The 17067-nt window shown below is 37.1% G+C and overlaps 1 protein-coding gene across 3 annotated transcripts in view; it reads left to right on the top strand.

Annotated features, from left to right (window-relative positions):
• Ube2v2 (ubiquitin conjugating enzyme E2 V2) overlaps positions 1 to 17067 on the top strand; it is a 63148-nt gene that overhangs the window by 28275 nt on the left and 17806 nt on the right. For all 3 annotated transcript variants that reach the window (XM_074068493.1, XM_074068492.1, XM_074068494.1), the window contains one exon: positions 1446 to 1571. In XM_074068493.1, the coding sequence (XP_073924594.1) occupies positions 1446 to 1571 (126 nt within the window). The remainder of the gene's footprint in view (positions 1 to 1445; positions 1572 to 17067) is intronic.

The raw sequence follows: 17067 nt of genomic DNA, 5'->3' as shown, positions 1-17067 counted from the left end.
CTAGAACTTTGATAAGTGGAACTGTACAGTGTGTATACTTACAGTTCTGCTTTTTTTTTTTTTTTCCTTTTTTTGTGGTATTGGGGATTGAACTCTTTCACACATGGTAGGCAAGTGTTCCATCACTGAGCACTACTTTTTTCATGGTGTACTAGGGTTTGAACTCAGGGTCTATACCTTGAGCCACTCCACTAGTCCTTTTTTGTGAAGGGATTTTTTTCAAGATAGGGTCTTGCAATCTATTACCTGGACTGGCCTTGAGCTATGATCCTCCTGAGTAGCTAGGATTACAGACGTGAGCCACTGGCGGCAAAAAATAAAAAAAAATTTTTTTTGGTGGAACTCAGGGCCTCATGATTGCTAGGCAGGTGCTCTACCACTTGAATCATTCCACCACCTCACTGAGCACTTTTTAAAAAAAAAATTGTTGCTGGGCACTGGTAGGTCATGACTGATAATACTAGCTTCTTTTGGGGGGGTGGGGGAGGGTGCTGAGATCGGGAGGATTGAAGTTCCAGGCAAGCCCAGGCTAAAAAGTTTGTGAGACTCCATCTTGGTGGAAAAAAAGCTGGGCTGGCATGGTGACATGCTTCTGTCATCCCAGTGATGGTGGAGAGTGTAAAATAGGAGGATTGTAGTCCAACCTGAGCAAAAAGTAAGACTATTTCCAGAATAACCAAAGAGGGCTTGCCTGGCAAGCATGAAGCTGTGAGTTCAAACTCCAGTACTACCAAAAAAATTTTAAAGATATGTCTTGCCACGTTGCCTAGACTGTTGTCAAACTTGCAATCCTCCTGCCTCAGCATCCTGAGTAGGTGGCATTACAAGTATGCATTAGCACACCCAGCACACTTCTGATTCTTAATTTTGGGTGGTACTGGGTTTTGAACCCTATAGCTTGCTGTAGGCGCTCAACCACTTGAGCCACTCTGCCAACCCAGAAGTTAATTCTTTTTTTTTTTTTTAATTGAAGGAGTTTTTATTCTGGGAGTGAGATTAGAAGATTTATAGATCTGCTTATTGATCATGTCTTAGTATTCCAGAGGCTTAAACTATTCAATCAGAAGTAAACAATACTCAGTCTGTGCCGCCAAACAGCACCTGGTCTGATATAGAAAAAATATATCTCTGTGTGAACATAGAAGAGAATGCCCCTAACCTGGGCACTCAGTGAGGATGCTGCAAGTGAGGGTCTGAGGTTTTTGTGAGCTGTGCAAAGGAAAACTATCAATATTTGTTCTTTCCAAATATGTGAGGTCCTAGAGCTTTTATTTGAAATAGGATTTTTTTTTCTCTTTTATTATTCATATGTGCCATAAGTTAATTCTTAATCATAAATACCATCATAGCAAGTATATTCATATTGTGTTTTTATTCATTAGCATGTGGACATTATTATTTTAGGTGTTGTAATTATGATTATCTTTTTTTATTTTGCCTTTCAGACAAATTATGAAAACAGAATATATAGCCTGAAAGTAGAATGTGGACCTAAATATCCAGAAGCTCCTCCATCAGTTAGATTTGTAACAAAAATTAATATGAATGGAATAAATAATTCCAGTGGAATGGTAAGTTAAATTACTCATTTTATTTTTATAGACATGTAATATACAGTCAGGAGAACATTTTAGAAGACTTTTGTTCACCTGAAAGACTAAAGAAGTTTGTCACTTAGGAGGCAGAGGCAATAGGATTCGTGAGTTTGAGGCCAGCCTGGGCTTCAAAGCAAGACCCTGTCTCAAAAAAAAAGTTTGTCTTATTTTGGTTTTCTTTATAAATACGTCTTAATGTACCTACCCAGTAGATGTGATTGTAATACTTTTGTTAGAGTTTTAGTAATTGCATCAGTAGTCATATTTTGGTTGAATTCTTATACGGTAAAAAGTTGACAGTTACTTCTCTTTGAATGTTAGTTTTCTTTAGGGCTAAGGTACATCTAATGAGATTAAAAGGACAAATATTTATGAGGTGCATTTTTCTTTGAGGTACAAGTGTGTCTAATGGAACAGGCATGGTTGAGTATGTTTGTCTTGTTAAAGCAAATATATCAAAGGATTTGCTATTCCTGATCCATAGGTTATTAGAAATAGCTAAATTTCTAATATGTGTAGACTGTTAGTTTCATGTTAGGACTTTGAGGCCCATGCTGTCTTGGTGGAGTGTTAAGAGCATACTCACTGTGAGTGTGCATGCATGTGTGTATGTGTGTATGTATGTGTATGTGTATACATATATCTATACACATATACATACATGTGTCTCTATATATACTACACACACGCGCACACACATTGACTGTATTGGGATTTGAAATCGGCTTGGAGTTCCTGAGGCATGTGCTCTACCTTTTGCCATGCCTCCAGCCTTTTTTGCTGTGGTGATTTTGGAAATAAGGTCTTGCTGTATATCCAGGCTGGGGATCCTCGTATCTTAAGCTTCTCACCACTTTGTCTGGGATGACAGGTATATACCACCATGCCCAGCTAACACTTTTTTTCCTGTCTGACCTGGATCCGAGATCCTCCCAATTTCAATCTCCAGTTTAGCCAGCATTACAGCTGTGTCCCTCCATTCCTAGCTTATTGATTGATATGGGGGTTTTCCTATCCTTTCTCTAGGGTGGCTTCAAGCCATGATTCTCCCACTCTGTGCTTCCGGGTAGGTTGGGATTATGGACGAGCCTGGACTTAGTCTTTTAAATACTGGATGCCATGTGGAAATAGGAATAATTTGACTTCTTCCTTTTCCACTTTGTATCTCTTTTATTTTTATTTCTTTCTCTTGCCTATTGCTCTGACTAGGAATTCCAGTACTATATTGAATAAGTGTGAGAGAGAACTGGAAGAGTGGCTCAAGTGGTAGAGCACCTGCCTAACAAGCATGAGGCCCTGAGTTCAAGCCCCAGTATTACCCAAAATAAAAGAGTGTGGAAGAATAGACACTCTTGTCTTATTTCTGACTTTAGAGGAAATACTTTCATTTTTCCCCCACTTAATATGATGCTGATTTGTCATAATTTGACAAATTTGCTGATTTAGTTGGGAGTATGTTTCTTCTAATTTTTTCAGAGTGTTCATCAAGGATGTTGAATTTTTTCAAAGGCTTTTTTTTTTTTTTTTGCATCTGTTGAGATAATCATATGGTTTTTGTCCTTGATTCTGTTCATGTGCTGGACTACATTTATTGATTTGTGTATGCTGAACTATTCTTGCATTCCTGTATGAAACAAACTTGATCTTAGCCTCCTAAGTAGCTAGGATTATAGACATGAAATATTGGTGCTCAGCTAAAATCTGAAATTTTCTTTAATTTTCTCTGTCAAATTGCTATAGAACTTTCTAATTCTTTCCTCTGAATTACTTTATTTTGTCAGTTACAGTGACACTCAGTTCATGGCTTGGCACCATTTCATGGGCATACTTTAAGTAGCTTTTCTCAGGGACTACACCTAGAAGTGGGGGGGGGGGGAGTGCATGCTGAGTTGTGGGGCTTATCTTTAGCTTGGTAAAAACTTTAGTTTTCCTGTTCTCTACAGAGATGTGTCTGCCCTCCTAGTATTTTTTTTTGGTGGCCTTAAGGTCTCACACTTGCTAGGCAGGCGCTTTTACTGCTTGAGCCATTCTACCAGCTTCCCACTAGCAGTTTATCAGAGTATCCTGGGAATGTACATTCCCACCAGACTTTCATGTTTTCATCTGGAATGGGGATTTGCAAATAGAAAAGTAAATACTGATTTCAATTATTGGAGTGAAGTATGTGTTTTCAGGGATGAAAAGGTTGGATGAATATAGTAGATACTGTTTTTTTTTTCTTGATTTATATTGATATCTATGAATTTGGGTTATTATTTTTTTTGTTTTTGAAAGAAGGTCTTGCCATGTAGCTCAGGCTGGCCTTGAACTGTCAGTCCTCCTGTCTTAAGTCCTTAGTGCTGGGAGACAGACGTGTGCCATCATGCCCAGCTAAATTATTACTTTTATAATTAGTGAATAGAATTTTACACTGACCATTGGTGGCTGTCCCAGCCTAGTTTTATAGTTGGATTTATTTTCAGACTATTTAATGTTAAATGTACCTTACGAATTGTAGTTCACAAGCAGTCATGGTCAGTGTTGTTTTAGTAATCTTGGTTTGTATGTATTTAATACAACTATTCCTTTTGGGTAGTTAGCACTTCAAAGCATAAATCATAGTGCCTTATGCAATAAGGGCTCAAGTTTTGGAGGCTTTTTATATTATAGACTGATAAAATGCAGATTTTGTTCTGACATGGTATTTATTTTCTCATGTTTGTTTCTCCCCTCCTCATCCATCATTACTCCCCCCTCCCCTTTTTATCCCCTCACTTTTTTGGTATTTCACAAGATTTGCAATGGCTTATGTTTATTTAATACCGTTGACAGCTGCAAGTGTTTGTTTCTGTTTTGGAAGTAGCTTGGCATTCTCTCCTGTGTATAAACTGTTCATTTTTGGACTCTTTAAAATAGACTAAGGGGTTACTACTCTTTAAAGCACTGAAGAAGCATTTTAAGTACATTTTAGCATTGCAACATTTTTCTTCTTGTTTTAGTTACTAAAAGAAGTATCACTTAAAATTATTTTTTCTATTTTTAAAATTTTATTATTTTGTTTTATTTATTCATATGTGCATACATTGTTTGGACCATTTCTCCCCTCTGCCCCACCCCCCTTGCTTCCAGGCAGAACCTGTTCTGCCCTCTCCTCTAGTTTTGTTGAAGAGAAAACATAAGCAATAAGAAAGATATAGCTTTTTAAAAAATTTTATTGTTATGTAATTTACATACCATACTATTCATCTGTTTAAGGTGTACAATTTAGTGAAGTTTTTTTGTGTATGTCATGTGTGTGGTGCTAGGGCTGGAACCCAGGCCCTTGTGCATGCTAGGCAAACAAGCTCTCTATCCCTGAACTACATACATACCCATCCCCAGTTGTTTTTTTTTTCATCCTTCCCAAAGGAAATCTATAACCCTCCTATCCCACCTCCCTCACTCTAAAGAACTACTAACCTATTTTCTATATTTATATTTTCCTATTCTGGATGTTTCATACAAGTAAAATGATAGGTATTTTGTGACTTAACGTTTTCAGGTTTCATTACTGTATCATGTATCAGTATTTTATTTACCTCTTGTAATTGTTAAATAATACTGCATTTACAAGGATATATTGAATTTTGTTTATCCATCATTAGCTGGTGAATAGTTTTGTATTTTTGTACCTTTGACATGAACAAGAACACAGTGACTATTTGTGTACATATTTTAGCATGGGCAAATATTTTCTTTTCTTTTGGGTGTATACCTAGGATGTAGTTTTATATGTTATTACTATGTTATAATATGTTACATATTGTAACATGTTACAATTATATATGTTATACATGCTATAACTGTATGGTAACACTTATGTTTAACTTTCTGAGGAATTGTTTTCCAAATTAGATGCCACCTTCTCCACATTGTTGCTACTACTTGTTACTGACTTGTTAGTTTGATTATAGCCATCTTAATGGATCTGAAGTGGTATTTTATTGTGGCTTTGATCTGTAATTCCTTGGTAGCTGATGATGTTGAGCACTTGTTCTTATTGGCTATTTTTTTACTAGCATAGATTAAATATACATAGAAAGGAATTTCTTCATGACATTTCCATACATGCATATAATGTAATTTGATCATATTCACTCCCTCTGTTATTCTGTAGTATCCCCCTTTTTCCTTTCCCTTCCACTTCCTAGTTAGTCCCCCTTTTGCTTAACAGCCTTGTTTTCATTTTTATTTTTTCCTTCCCCCTAACTTCCACAAATGAGAGAAAACATGTGATACTTGTCCTTCTAGGACCGGCTTATTTCATTTAACCTGATAATCTACAGTTCTGCTCATTTTACCAGAAAATGATGTAATTTCATTCTTAATAGTTGAATAAAATGCCATTGTGTATATATGCCACATTTTATTTATTCACGTATTGACGGACACATAGGCTATTGGGAATAGTGCTGCAATAAACAGGAGTGTGTAGATATCTCTGTAGTAAGCTGATTGATTATTTTGGGCATGTACCTGAAAGTGATATGGCTGAACCATATAGATGTTCTATTTTAAAGTTTTTGAGGACCCTCCGTACTGATTTCTATAGTAGTTGGAACAATTTATATTCCCACCAACAGTGAATAAGAGTTCCTTTTTTCCTCCTCATCCTTGTCTGCATTTATTTGTTTTCTTGATGGTAGCCATTCAGACTGGGGTGTTGGGGAATCTCAATGTAGTTTTGGCTGCGTTGCCCTGATGAGTAATGAACATTTTTTCCCGTGTATTTATTGACCATTTGAAAAGTATCTGGACTGTTCCATTTTTCATTTATTGATTGAATGGTTTGCTTTTTTGATTTTAAATGTTCAGTTTTTAAATATATTCTAGATGTGAATACCTGGTCAGATGAATATCTAGCAAAGATTTTCTCCCATTCTGTAAGTTGTCTCTTCACTCTGTTGATTGATTCTTTTGCTGTAGAGAGCTTTTTAATTTGATGTAATCCCATTTGTCAATTCTTTCCCTTATTTTATGAACTACTTGAGTATTATTCAGAAAGTCATTGCTATTCCTATTTGTTAAACAGTTTTCTCTACATTTTCCCATAGTTGTTTCAGGTCCTAAATTAAGACCCACATAGTCTTGAATTGATTTTTCTACAGGGTGAGAGATGGGTCTAGTTTCATTCTTCTACAAGTGGATATCCCATTTGCCTTTGTCAAACATCAGATAGCAGTACATGCTTGGGCTTATTTCTGGATCTTTTACTTTATTCTACTAGTCTATGTGTATGTTTTTGTGCCAATACCATGTTGTTGCTGCTGCTATGGCTCTTTTAAAGTCAGGTATTGTGATTCCTCCAATATTGTTCTTTTTGCTCAAGATTGCTTTGGCAGTTTGGGGGTCTTTTATGTTTCCATATAAATTTAGGATTTTTTTTCCTGTTTTTGTGAATAATGTCATTGGAATTTTCTTGAGGATTACCTTGAATTTATAAATTGCTTTTGGTGATATGGGCATTTTAACAATATTTATTCTGGCAGTTCATGAATATGGGAGTCTTTCCATCTCCTAGTGTCTTCTACAGTTTCTTTCTTCAGTGCTTCATTGTAGAGGTCTTTAACATCTTTGGTTAAGTTTTACATAGTTTTTTGTTGTTGTTGTCCTTTTTGAAGCTGTTAAGACTAGGATTGCTTTCCTGACTTCTTTTTCATTGAGCGCATTGTTGGTATATAGAAAAAGTATTGATGTTTTTGTATGTCGAATTTTGTATGTCGGTTTTTGTATCCTACTTTTTTGAAACTCTTTTATTACATCTAAGAATGTTCTAGCAGAGTCTTTAGGGTATTTTAAGTATGAGGTCAGATCATCTGCAAATAGGGATAGCTTAACTTCTTCTTTCCCTATTTGTATCACCTTTATTTCTTTCTCTTGCCTTACTGTTGTGGCTAAGAATTCAAGTGCTGTATTGAATGAGTGGTGGTAGTTGATACCCTTCTCTCATTTCTGATTTTAGAGGAAGTGCTGTTTTTCTCTCACTCAGTATAATTTTGACTATTTTGAGTTTATTCAGGGCTTTTATCATGTTGGGATGTTGGACTTTGTGAAAGGCTCTGCCTCTGTTGAGATGATTATGTTATTCTTGTCCTTGCTTCTGTTTGTATGACTTTTGTTTGTTTGTTTTTGTTTTTGCGGTACTGGGGTTTGAATTCAGGGCCTACACCTTGAGCCACTCCACCAGCCCTTTTTAGTGATGGAGTTTTTTGAGATAGGGTCTCTAGAACTATTTGCTGGGGCTGGCTTTGAACCACGATCCTCCTGACCTCCGTCTCCTGAGAAGCTAGGATTATAGGTATCCAGCTGCTGTATGACATTTAATCAGCTTGCGTATGTTCAAGCATCCTTGCATTCCTAGAATGAGCCAACTTGGTCATGATGTATGATCTTTTTTTATGTATTGTTGAAGTGTGTAAGTATTTTGAGTATTTTTTCAATTTGTCCATCCAGGAAATTGGTCTATAGCTATCTGGTTTGGGTATCACGGCACTACTTGCTTCATAGAATGAGTTTGGAGGTATTGCTTCCTTGGTATTTTGTGGAATAATTTGAGAAGCATTGCTAATATTAGTTCTTCTTTAAAGGTATGATAGAATTGAGCAGTGAATCTGTGTGGTTCTGGGCTTTTCTTTGTTGGAAGGTTTTTTAAATTATTGTTTAAATCTTGCTTGCTACTGATTTGTTTGTGCCTTCTTGGTTAAATTTTTATAAGTCATGGATGTCTAGAAATGTATCCATTTCTTCTGGGTTCTCTAACTTACTGGTGTGTAAGTTTTCAGAATATTCCCTAGTAATTCTTTGGATTTCAGTGGTATCTGTTGTAATGTTAGGGGTTTTTTTTGTTTATTTATTTCTAATTTTATTATATGCCTTCTTTTTTTTGGTTAGTTTGGCTAAGGGTTTATCAATGTTGTTTGCCATTAAAAAAAAATCAACTCTTTGTTTCACTGATCCTCTGTGCTCTTTTAGTTTCCCTTCATTAATTTCAACTCTGGTCTTTGTTACTCCTTTTTTTCTGTTAGTTTTAGTTTTGGGTTTGGTTTGATCTTGCTTTTTTCTAAGACCTTTTTTTTTGGGGAGGTGCAGTACTGGAGATTCATCTCAGGTGCTCTTACTGCTTGAGCCACTCCACTAGCCCTTTTTTATGATTTTTTTTTTTGAGATAGTGTCTTGTGAACTGTTTGCCCAGGGGTGCCTTCAAACTGCTGTCCTCCTGATCTCTGCCTCCTGAATAGCTAAGATTGTAGGTGTGAGCCACTAGTACCCTGCTTCTCTTATTTTTTAATGTAGGCACTTATAGCTATAAATTTCTCTCTTAGCACCACTTTTGTATTCTCACAGGTTCTGGTGTGCTGTGTTTTCATTTTCATTTAAAGTTTATGTGTTTGTATATTTTCTGTAGTTTCTCTTTATGTTAATTTATAGTTTATTCCATTGTGGTCTGATAAAAATGCAAAGTTATTTCAGTTTTTTTCTATTTGTAAAAGTTGACTTATGTCCTAAAATGACTATTTTGTAAAGATTTCTGTGGGCTGCTGAAATTTCAGTGACTGCTTGGTAGAATATTCTGTAGATGCCAGTTATGTGCCATTTAATTCTGAAGATTCTTGTTTTGATTTTGTGTGTTTTTGTCTAGAAGACCCATCTATTGGTGAGAGTGGGGTATTGAAGTCACCCACTATTGTGTTGGAGTGGGTGTCTTTCTGTGCCTTAATGTCCAGTAGTACTTGTGTTATTAAAGTGGGTATGCTGATGTTTGGTACATGTATATTTATGATTGCTATAACATCTTGATGGTTGTTTCTCTTATCAATATGAAGCGACTTTTTTGTCTCTTCTGACTAATTTTGGTTTGAAATCTCCTTTGTCATATATGATTATTGCTATTCCTTCTTCTTGTTTTCTGGTCCCATTTGCTTTGAAAAGCCTTTTCATCCTTTTACTTTAAAGTTGTTTGCTTTTGCCAGTGAAGTACAATTCTTGCAGGCAACAAATGGTTTGGTTATGTTTTTTTATCTAATTTGCAATTTGCGTGTCTTTTTTGGGGCGTGTGCATGGTACTAGGTTTGAATTCAGGGTCTTATGCTTGCTAGGCGGGTGTTCTGCCACTTGATCTGCACCCCAGCCCTTTTTATTTTGTTCTTTTTCAGATAGAGTCTCATGGTTTTTACTGGGGGCCAGCTTCAGAATTGTGATCCTCTTATGCTTCCTATGTAGCCAGAACAACAGGTGGGTGCCACCACACCTGGCTTGTTTCTTGAACCATGATACTCATGACCTCCACCTCCAAAGTAACTGTGAATTATAGTTATATACTGCCATGCTTGGACCTATTCTGTACTTTTAATTGGAGAATTGCGATCATTAACATTCAGAATTATTACTGCCATTTTATTATTTTTGTAATGTTTGATTCTTTCCTATTCCTCATTTGCTTATCTACTTTTGTACTAAGATGTATTCTTTCCTGTAAGCTCACGGCTGTGTTTATCTTCCTCTTCTGTGTGTTGGATTGCTTTAAGTATCTTTTGAAGTGCTGGCTTAGTGGTCCTGAATTAATTAATAAATTAATTTTGGGGGGAGGTTGTCACTGGGGTTTGAATTCAGGGCCTCATACTTGCTAGGCAGGTGCTCTTATTGCTTGAGCCACTCTGCTAGCCTCATTTATTTTTTGTTTTTCATGGAAGGTTGGTGTTTCTCCTTCAATTATGAAGGATAGCTTTGCTGAATACAGTAGGCTAGATTGGCAGTTATGAAAAAACTTAGAGAAATCTTAGGACTTGAAGTACAATATTCTGTGCCCTTTTTTTACGGTTTCTGTTGAGGAATCTCTTATTTTGATGGCTTTGCATTTATATTTGACTTGATTCTTTGATGTAGCTTTCAATATTCTTTCCTTGTTCTGTATACTTAATGTTTTAACTGTAGCATGACATGAAGACATTTTTTTCTAGTCTTGTCTGTTTGGTGTTCTAAAGTCTGTTGTATTTGGATGACCACTGTTTCCCCTAGATTTGGGATATTTTCAGTCATTATTGTTGTATTGTATATTGAGTATATTTTCTGTTATCTTAACTTGCACTCTCGTCTTTCCTCAATGCCTATAGTTTGTAGATTTCTTCTTTTACTGCTGTTCCAGATGTCTTCCATGTTCTGTTCATGTTGTCTTAATTTTTTCATTATTGTCTGAATGTTCTAATTCATCTGTCTCGTGTTCAACCACTAATAATCTGTTTTCTACTTGATCCAGTCTGTTGGTGCTTTTAATTGAGTTTTTTAACTTATTAAGCTTTTTATTTCCAAAATTTCATTTTGATTTTTTTTCACAATTCCCATCTCTATTGAATTCCTCTTTTATGTCCCACATTGTTTTCCTTATTACATTCTTATAACCATTGTTTTGAATTGTTTGGATTTTTTTTTTTTTTTTTTTTTTTTTTACATTTCACTAGCATTAGATTGCATTATTGTTGAATTATTGATGTTTGGAAGGATTGTGTGCCTTATTTTTTCATATTACTTGTGTTTTACATTGGCATTTACGCATCTGAGGCTAGGTCACTGATTAGCGGTTTTATTGCCTTTGTTCTTTCAGTTGAAGTATTGGCAGTGTTCATGAAGGACTGGGTAGTGATTGGTGAACTGTCATTTCTTACCACTAGATTGAGGTTGCTGCTTAGTAGCCAGACATTTAACCAACATGCTCAAGACACCAGACTGGTTCCCCACCACCACTCTAAGAGAGAAGAAAATTAGCTGTAGAAGTGATAGACATATCTAGTATGGAAGTAATAACTAATTAAGAACAATTACTACCACAACTCCAGTAACTTTGGCAGAATAAAGAAGCAAAGATAACACTATGTAAACTCAAGAGGGTACTAGTTAATGAAGGGTAGGAATGGAAATAAAATAGGAAGATTTATACTAGTGAATAGTTAGAAGATATAAACAGGCATTAAAAATAGAGAAGAGGCTGAAGTAAACAGAAGGGAGGAATGAGAAAGAAGGGACTAGAGATCTGGGTAAAGATGTAATGGGAAAGAGAGAGGGGGAAAAAAAAAGACCCAGCAAACAAACAACCAGCCAAAAACAATTACTATAAAACAGAGTTGTAGAAGGGTTGAACAAAGAAAGAAGAAAAATTACATAGAAAGAAACTGATCTAGTTGAAGACAGAAAATAAAAATGGGAGGGAGGAAGAAAGGAAGATTAAAATATTGAGTATTAAAAGCTGAGTTGGCTACAATCCCTACACTTGAGTGCTTGAGGTAGGAAGACCTCAAATCTAGGCCAGTTTGTACCCTATGTGGAGAGACTATCTCAAAGACAGATTGAAAGCAAACCAACCAGGGCCAGCCACATTTGTAATCTCATCTACTTGGGATTGAGGAGATTGGGAGGATTGCTTTTTGAGGCCAGTCTAGGCAAAGTTTGCAAGACCTTATCTCAACAAACCAGGTGAATATGGTGTCTCATATCTGTACTTTCAATTACATGGAGGCATAGGTAGCAGGATAAAGGTCCAAGGCTAGCCCTGAGCAAAAACCACAAGACCCTATCAGAAAGTAAAGCAAAAATGACTGGGGCATTCATCAAGTGGTAAAGCACTTGCCTAGCAAGTTCAAGGCCTTGAGTTTAAGTCCCAGTACTGCAAAAAAAATTAAAAAAAAAGAAAAAAGCAAGCAAAGAAAATAAAACAGAACTGGGCATACAGATCAAAGATTGTTAAATGTAGAAGTAATGTAAGATGTATAAAAGCAAGGAAAGGAAACAAGGAAAGTGTATAAAAATAGAATGTTATTTATTCTATTTTTATTATGTCTAAATTTAAACTCATCAGTCTGGTTCTAAAAGTCTGTAGAAAATGAACAAAGAAATGAAGGAAAAGAGGGAAAAATAAAAGCAAAACGAATTTTTTCTTTTAAATAAAAAAGAGTAGGTTTCTGGTCTCCTAAGTATGTGCTACAACACAAATTCTTTTTTTTTTCCTTTTATTATTCATATGTGCATACAAGGCTTGGTTCATTTCTCCCCCCTGCCCCCACCCCCTCCCTTACCACCCACTCCACCCCCTCCCTCTCCCCCCCACCCCCTCAATACCCAGCAGAAACTATTTTGCCCTTATTTCTAATTTTGTTGTAGAGAGAGTATAAGCAATAACAGGAAGGGATAAGGGTTTTTGCTGGTTGAGATAAGGATAGCTAAACAGGGTATTGACTCACATTGATTTCCTGTGCGTGGGTGTTACCTTCTAGGTTAATTCTTCTTGATCTAAACTTTTCTCTAGTACCTGTTCCCCTTTTCCTATTGGCCTCAGATGCATTTAAGGTATCTGCTTTAGTTTCTCTGCGTTAAGGGCAACAAATGCTAGCTAATTTTTTAGGTGTCTTACCTATCCTCACCCCTCCCTTGTGTGCTCTCACTTTTATCATGTGCTCATAGTCTAATCCCATTGTTGTGTTTGTACTTGATCTAATGTCCACATATGAGGGAGAACATACAATTTTTGGTCTTTTGGGCCAGGCTAACCTCACTCAGAATGATGTTCTCCAATTCCATCCATTTACCAGCGAATGATAACATTTCGTTCTTCTTCATGGCTGCATAAAATTCCATTGTGTATAGATACCACATTTTCTTAATCCATTCGTCAGTAGTGGGGCATCTTGGCTGTTTCCATAACTTGGCTATTGTGAATAGTGCCGCAGTAAACATGGATGTGCAGGTGCCTCTGGAGTAACCTGTGTCACAGTCTTTTGGGTATATCCCCAAGAGTGGTATTGCTGGATCAAATGGTAGATCGATGTCCAGCTTTATAAGTAGCCTCCAAATTTTTTTCCAGAGTGGTTGTACTAGTCTACATTCCCACCAACAGTGTAAGAGGGTTCCTTTTTCCCCGCATCCTCACCAACACCTGTTGTTGGTGGTGTTGCTGATGATGGCTATTCTAACAGGGGAACACAATTTCTTATGTGTGATTTTGTTTGTTTGTTTTTGGCAGCACTGGGGTTTGAACTCAAGAGTCTCATTACCACTTGAGCCACTCCACCAGCCCACAACACAAATTCTTAATTATTGCTGACTCACTTTTCTTTCTTGCTGAACTGGCAGTGTATTACTGGCTCTGTGTACCATTTTGGCTTCCATTGTTTTTTGTGATGTTCTCTAGTAATCACAGGGCATATTTTTATGTGGGGAGGCAGGGGAAATTACTTCTCAGGACTGGATGGGGCCAACTTCAAGCTTTCTACTGTCAATTCCTAATCTCTGGAGACTTTTTTTTTTTTTGGTCCTGGGGTGGGGAAGTCCTGTGGAGATGCATAGCTGTAATGGAATGCTTTGTAGGTTCTACTCTTCTGTTCTCTCCTTCTGAACCTCTCTGATGAGAAGTGACTTTCACTCCTTTCTGTTACTCTGACCAGTTGCCTTCCACATGGAGCTCTCTGTGTCTCTCACTTAGGTTTTCCACTGTAGCTAGGTCTGTTTTCCTGGCTAGCACTGAGATTAAAAGTACCCAGTCCAAGTTGGGTGTTGTGGTGCACAACAGTAATCCTAGCATTCAGGAGGCCAAGGCTGGAGGATTGTGAGCTGGACAAAAGGCACAAGAGGACAAAAAGGCCAGCCAGAGCTTCATAGACCCTGTCTTAAAAAACAAAAACAATAAAAAAAAGGATTCCCAATCCTTGCTGCGTGTTCTCATAGAACTGATGATGCAGACTTCTAATCTCTAATATTGATTGCAGGGTCAGGCTTCTTACACAATAGTTTTCTGCCAGTGAGCTGTGGTCGAATTTAGGGGAGAACAGAGAATTTTCTTGGTGACTAAATGCTATGCAGATTCCAGGACCCTTCTTGATGTTCCTTGTTAATTATGTTTTCTGAGTCTCTTGTTTTTTTTCTTTATTTATTTTCTACTCCTCTGTGCTACACTACTTCTGCCCAGACTACTTGTGGACACTTTCCTCTTTTTCCTGGTTCTGCCCCTTAAATCCCCCCACCCTTTTTTTTTTAAAATAAAAATTCTGATTACAACTGAAACTATAATGTGTGCTTTTTGAAGTTTTGGTTCATTTGTTCCTTTGGCTCAATTCTTATCCTTTGCAGTTGCCGGCACTTCATGTTTCATTCTGGGCTCTATTCCTGCAGTAGAGTGGTTTTTCTCTCCCTCTGTTTTGCTTACCAAAGCTGCCTGTTTTCCTTTATAAATTCTCATTCTGTTTGCTCCTGAAACCCCAGCGCCTTCCTGCTGTCCCACCTCCTAAGGGAGCTGGTTTCTAGTCACTTCCCTAGAAATGCTAGGATTGGGTTTTTCTTTATTGGCTGTTTGTATATCTTCTTTGAAATGTTTATTCACTTCCTTTGCTCATAAGTTAAAACTTACCTCACAGTTTATGTGTGTCTGGAATGCGAATACAACTATGGCTCAGGATCTCTCACAAGTTTGCAATCAACATGTCAGAGTATGGTGTGTGGTCTCACCTAAGAAAGGATCCTGTTCCAAGTTCATTCATGTATAGTGGGTTGACATGATTCAGTTCTTTGTGAGTCTTTGGACTGAGGTGCTCGGTTTCTCCAAACCTGTTATCCTCAATAAGGCATCTCTGTAGGGCAGTTCCCAAGAAGTCAGCTGATACCACATCTGTCTGTGAAGCAAGTGAATGAAAGAGAAAAAAAAACAAGATGTATGCAGAGGTTTTCAAATCAGAATATAATTTAGTATTGGAAATGACATCAAAATTCTGTATTCATTAGAAACAAATTACCAGGCACATGCACAGAAATGATAATGAGGGCAGGAGGTAATTTTTGGACATGGGGGCGATAAGCTTATGGCATAGGATTCTGGTGATAGCTTCATGGGGTGTATACTTATCTCCAAATTTACCAAGTTGTACACATTCATTGTTTTAGCATTCTTTTAAATTTTTTGTCTTTTTTTATTAGTGTATATTAATTATACAGAGAGGTTTCATTGTGATATTTTCATGTATACATGTAACATGCTTTGATCAAGTTCACTCCATTACTCTGTCTTATTACCCCCACCCCCCATTATAAACAATGTTTAATAAGTTTCATTATGTATAACTTTTTGTATGTAAAAAATTGAGGTTTTTTTGTTTGTTTTGTGGGATTGGGGTTTGAACTCAGCTTTGTGCTTACAGAGCAGGTACTCCACTGCTTGAGCCACACCTCCAGTCTCGTATGTAAAAAATTTAAAAAGGAAATATTTTTATTTATTTTTTTTGGCAGCACTGGAGCTAGAACTCAGGGCTCCACACTTGCTAGCCAGGCGCTCTACCACTTGAGCAACTCCACCAATGCTAGGAAATATATTTATCATTTGCTGGTAAATGGATGGAATTGGAGAACATCTTTCTGAGTGAGGTTAGCATGGCCCAAAAGACCAAAAATTGTATGTTCTCTCCTCATATGCGGACATTAGATCAAGGGCAAACACAACATGGTGATTGGACTTTGATCACAAAATAAAAGCGAGAGCACACAAGGGAGGGGTGAGGATAGGTAAGACACCTAAAAAAATGAGCTAGCATTTGTTGCCCTCAACGCAGAGAAACTAAAGCAGATACCTTAAAAGCAACTGAGGCCAATAGGAGAAGGGGACCAGGAACTAGAGAAAAGGTTAGATCAAAAAAGAATTAACCTAGAAGGTAACACATGCACAGGAAATCAATGCGAGTCAACTCCATGTATAGCTATCCTTAGCTCAACTAGCACAAACCCTTGTTCCTTCCTATTATTGCTTATACTCTCTCTTCAGCAAAATTAGAGATAAGGGCAATAGTTTCTGCCGGGTATTGAGGGGGTAGAGGGGAGAGGGAGGGGGCGGGGTGAGTGATAAGGAACAGGGTGGGGGCAGAGGGGAGAAATAACGCAAACATTGTATGCACATATGAATTAAAAAAATGGCTTAAACTTTGGGAAAAAAAAGACAAATCACAGGTCTGCTCATACTTAAAGGAAGGAATTATACCATGCTTGAATGTAGGAGTTGGAGATCTTTGGGAGCCATCTTAGAAGCTGCCTACCACATCCGCTTTTGCCTACATTCTACTTGGGTTCTTGGCGAAACAGAAATGCAAAACAAAATGTAAGGCCAATCCAGCAGACTAGAATAAGCAGAAGACAGAATCTCAGAACTCGTAGATGAAATGGTAATTAAAGGAAAAACCACTCGTAGATGAAATGGTAATTAAAGGAAAAACCAAAGAATTATTAGTTAAACAACTCAAGACCTGTGAAAAGAAAATGCAAGAACATACCGACACCATCAAAAGACCAAACCTGATAATCATGGGCATTGAAGAAGGAGAAGAGGTGCAAGAAAAAGGAATGTGTAACATATTCAACAAAATAATTACAGAAAATTTCCCAAATCTAGAGAAAACTGTGCCTATACAGGTACAGGAAACCTTCAGAACTCCAA

The sequence above is a fragment of the Castor canadensis genome, chromosome 3 (assembly GCF_047511655.1).
Source record: "Castor canadensis chromosome 3, mCasCan1.hap1v2, whole genome shotgun sequence".
Classification (NCBI taxonomy): domain Eukaryota; kingdom Metazoa; phylum Chordata; class Mammalia; order Rodentia; family Castoridae; genus Castor; species Castor canadensis.
This window is presented reverse-complemented; position numbering and strand designations above follow the sequence as displayed.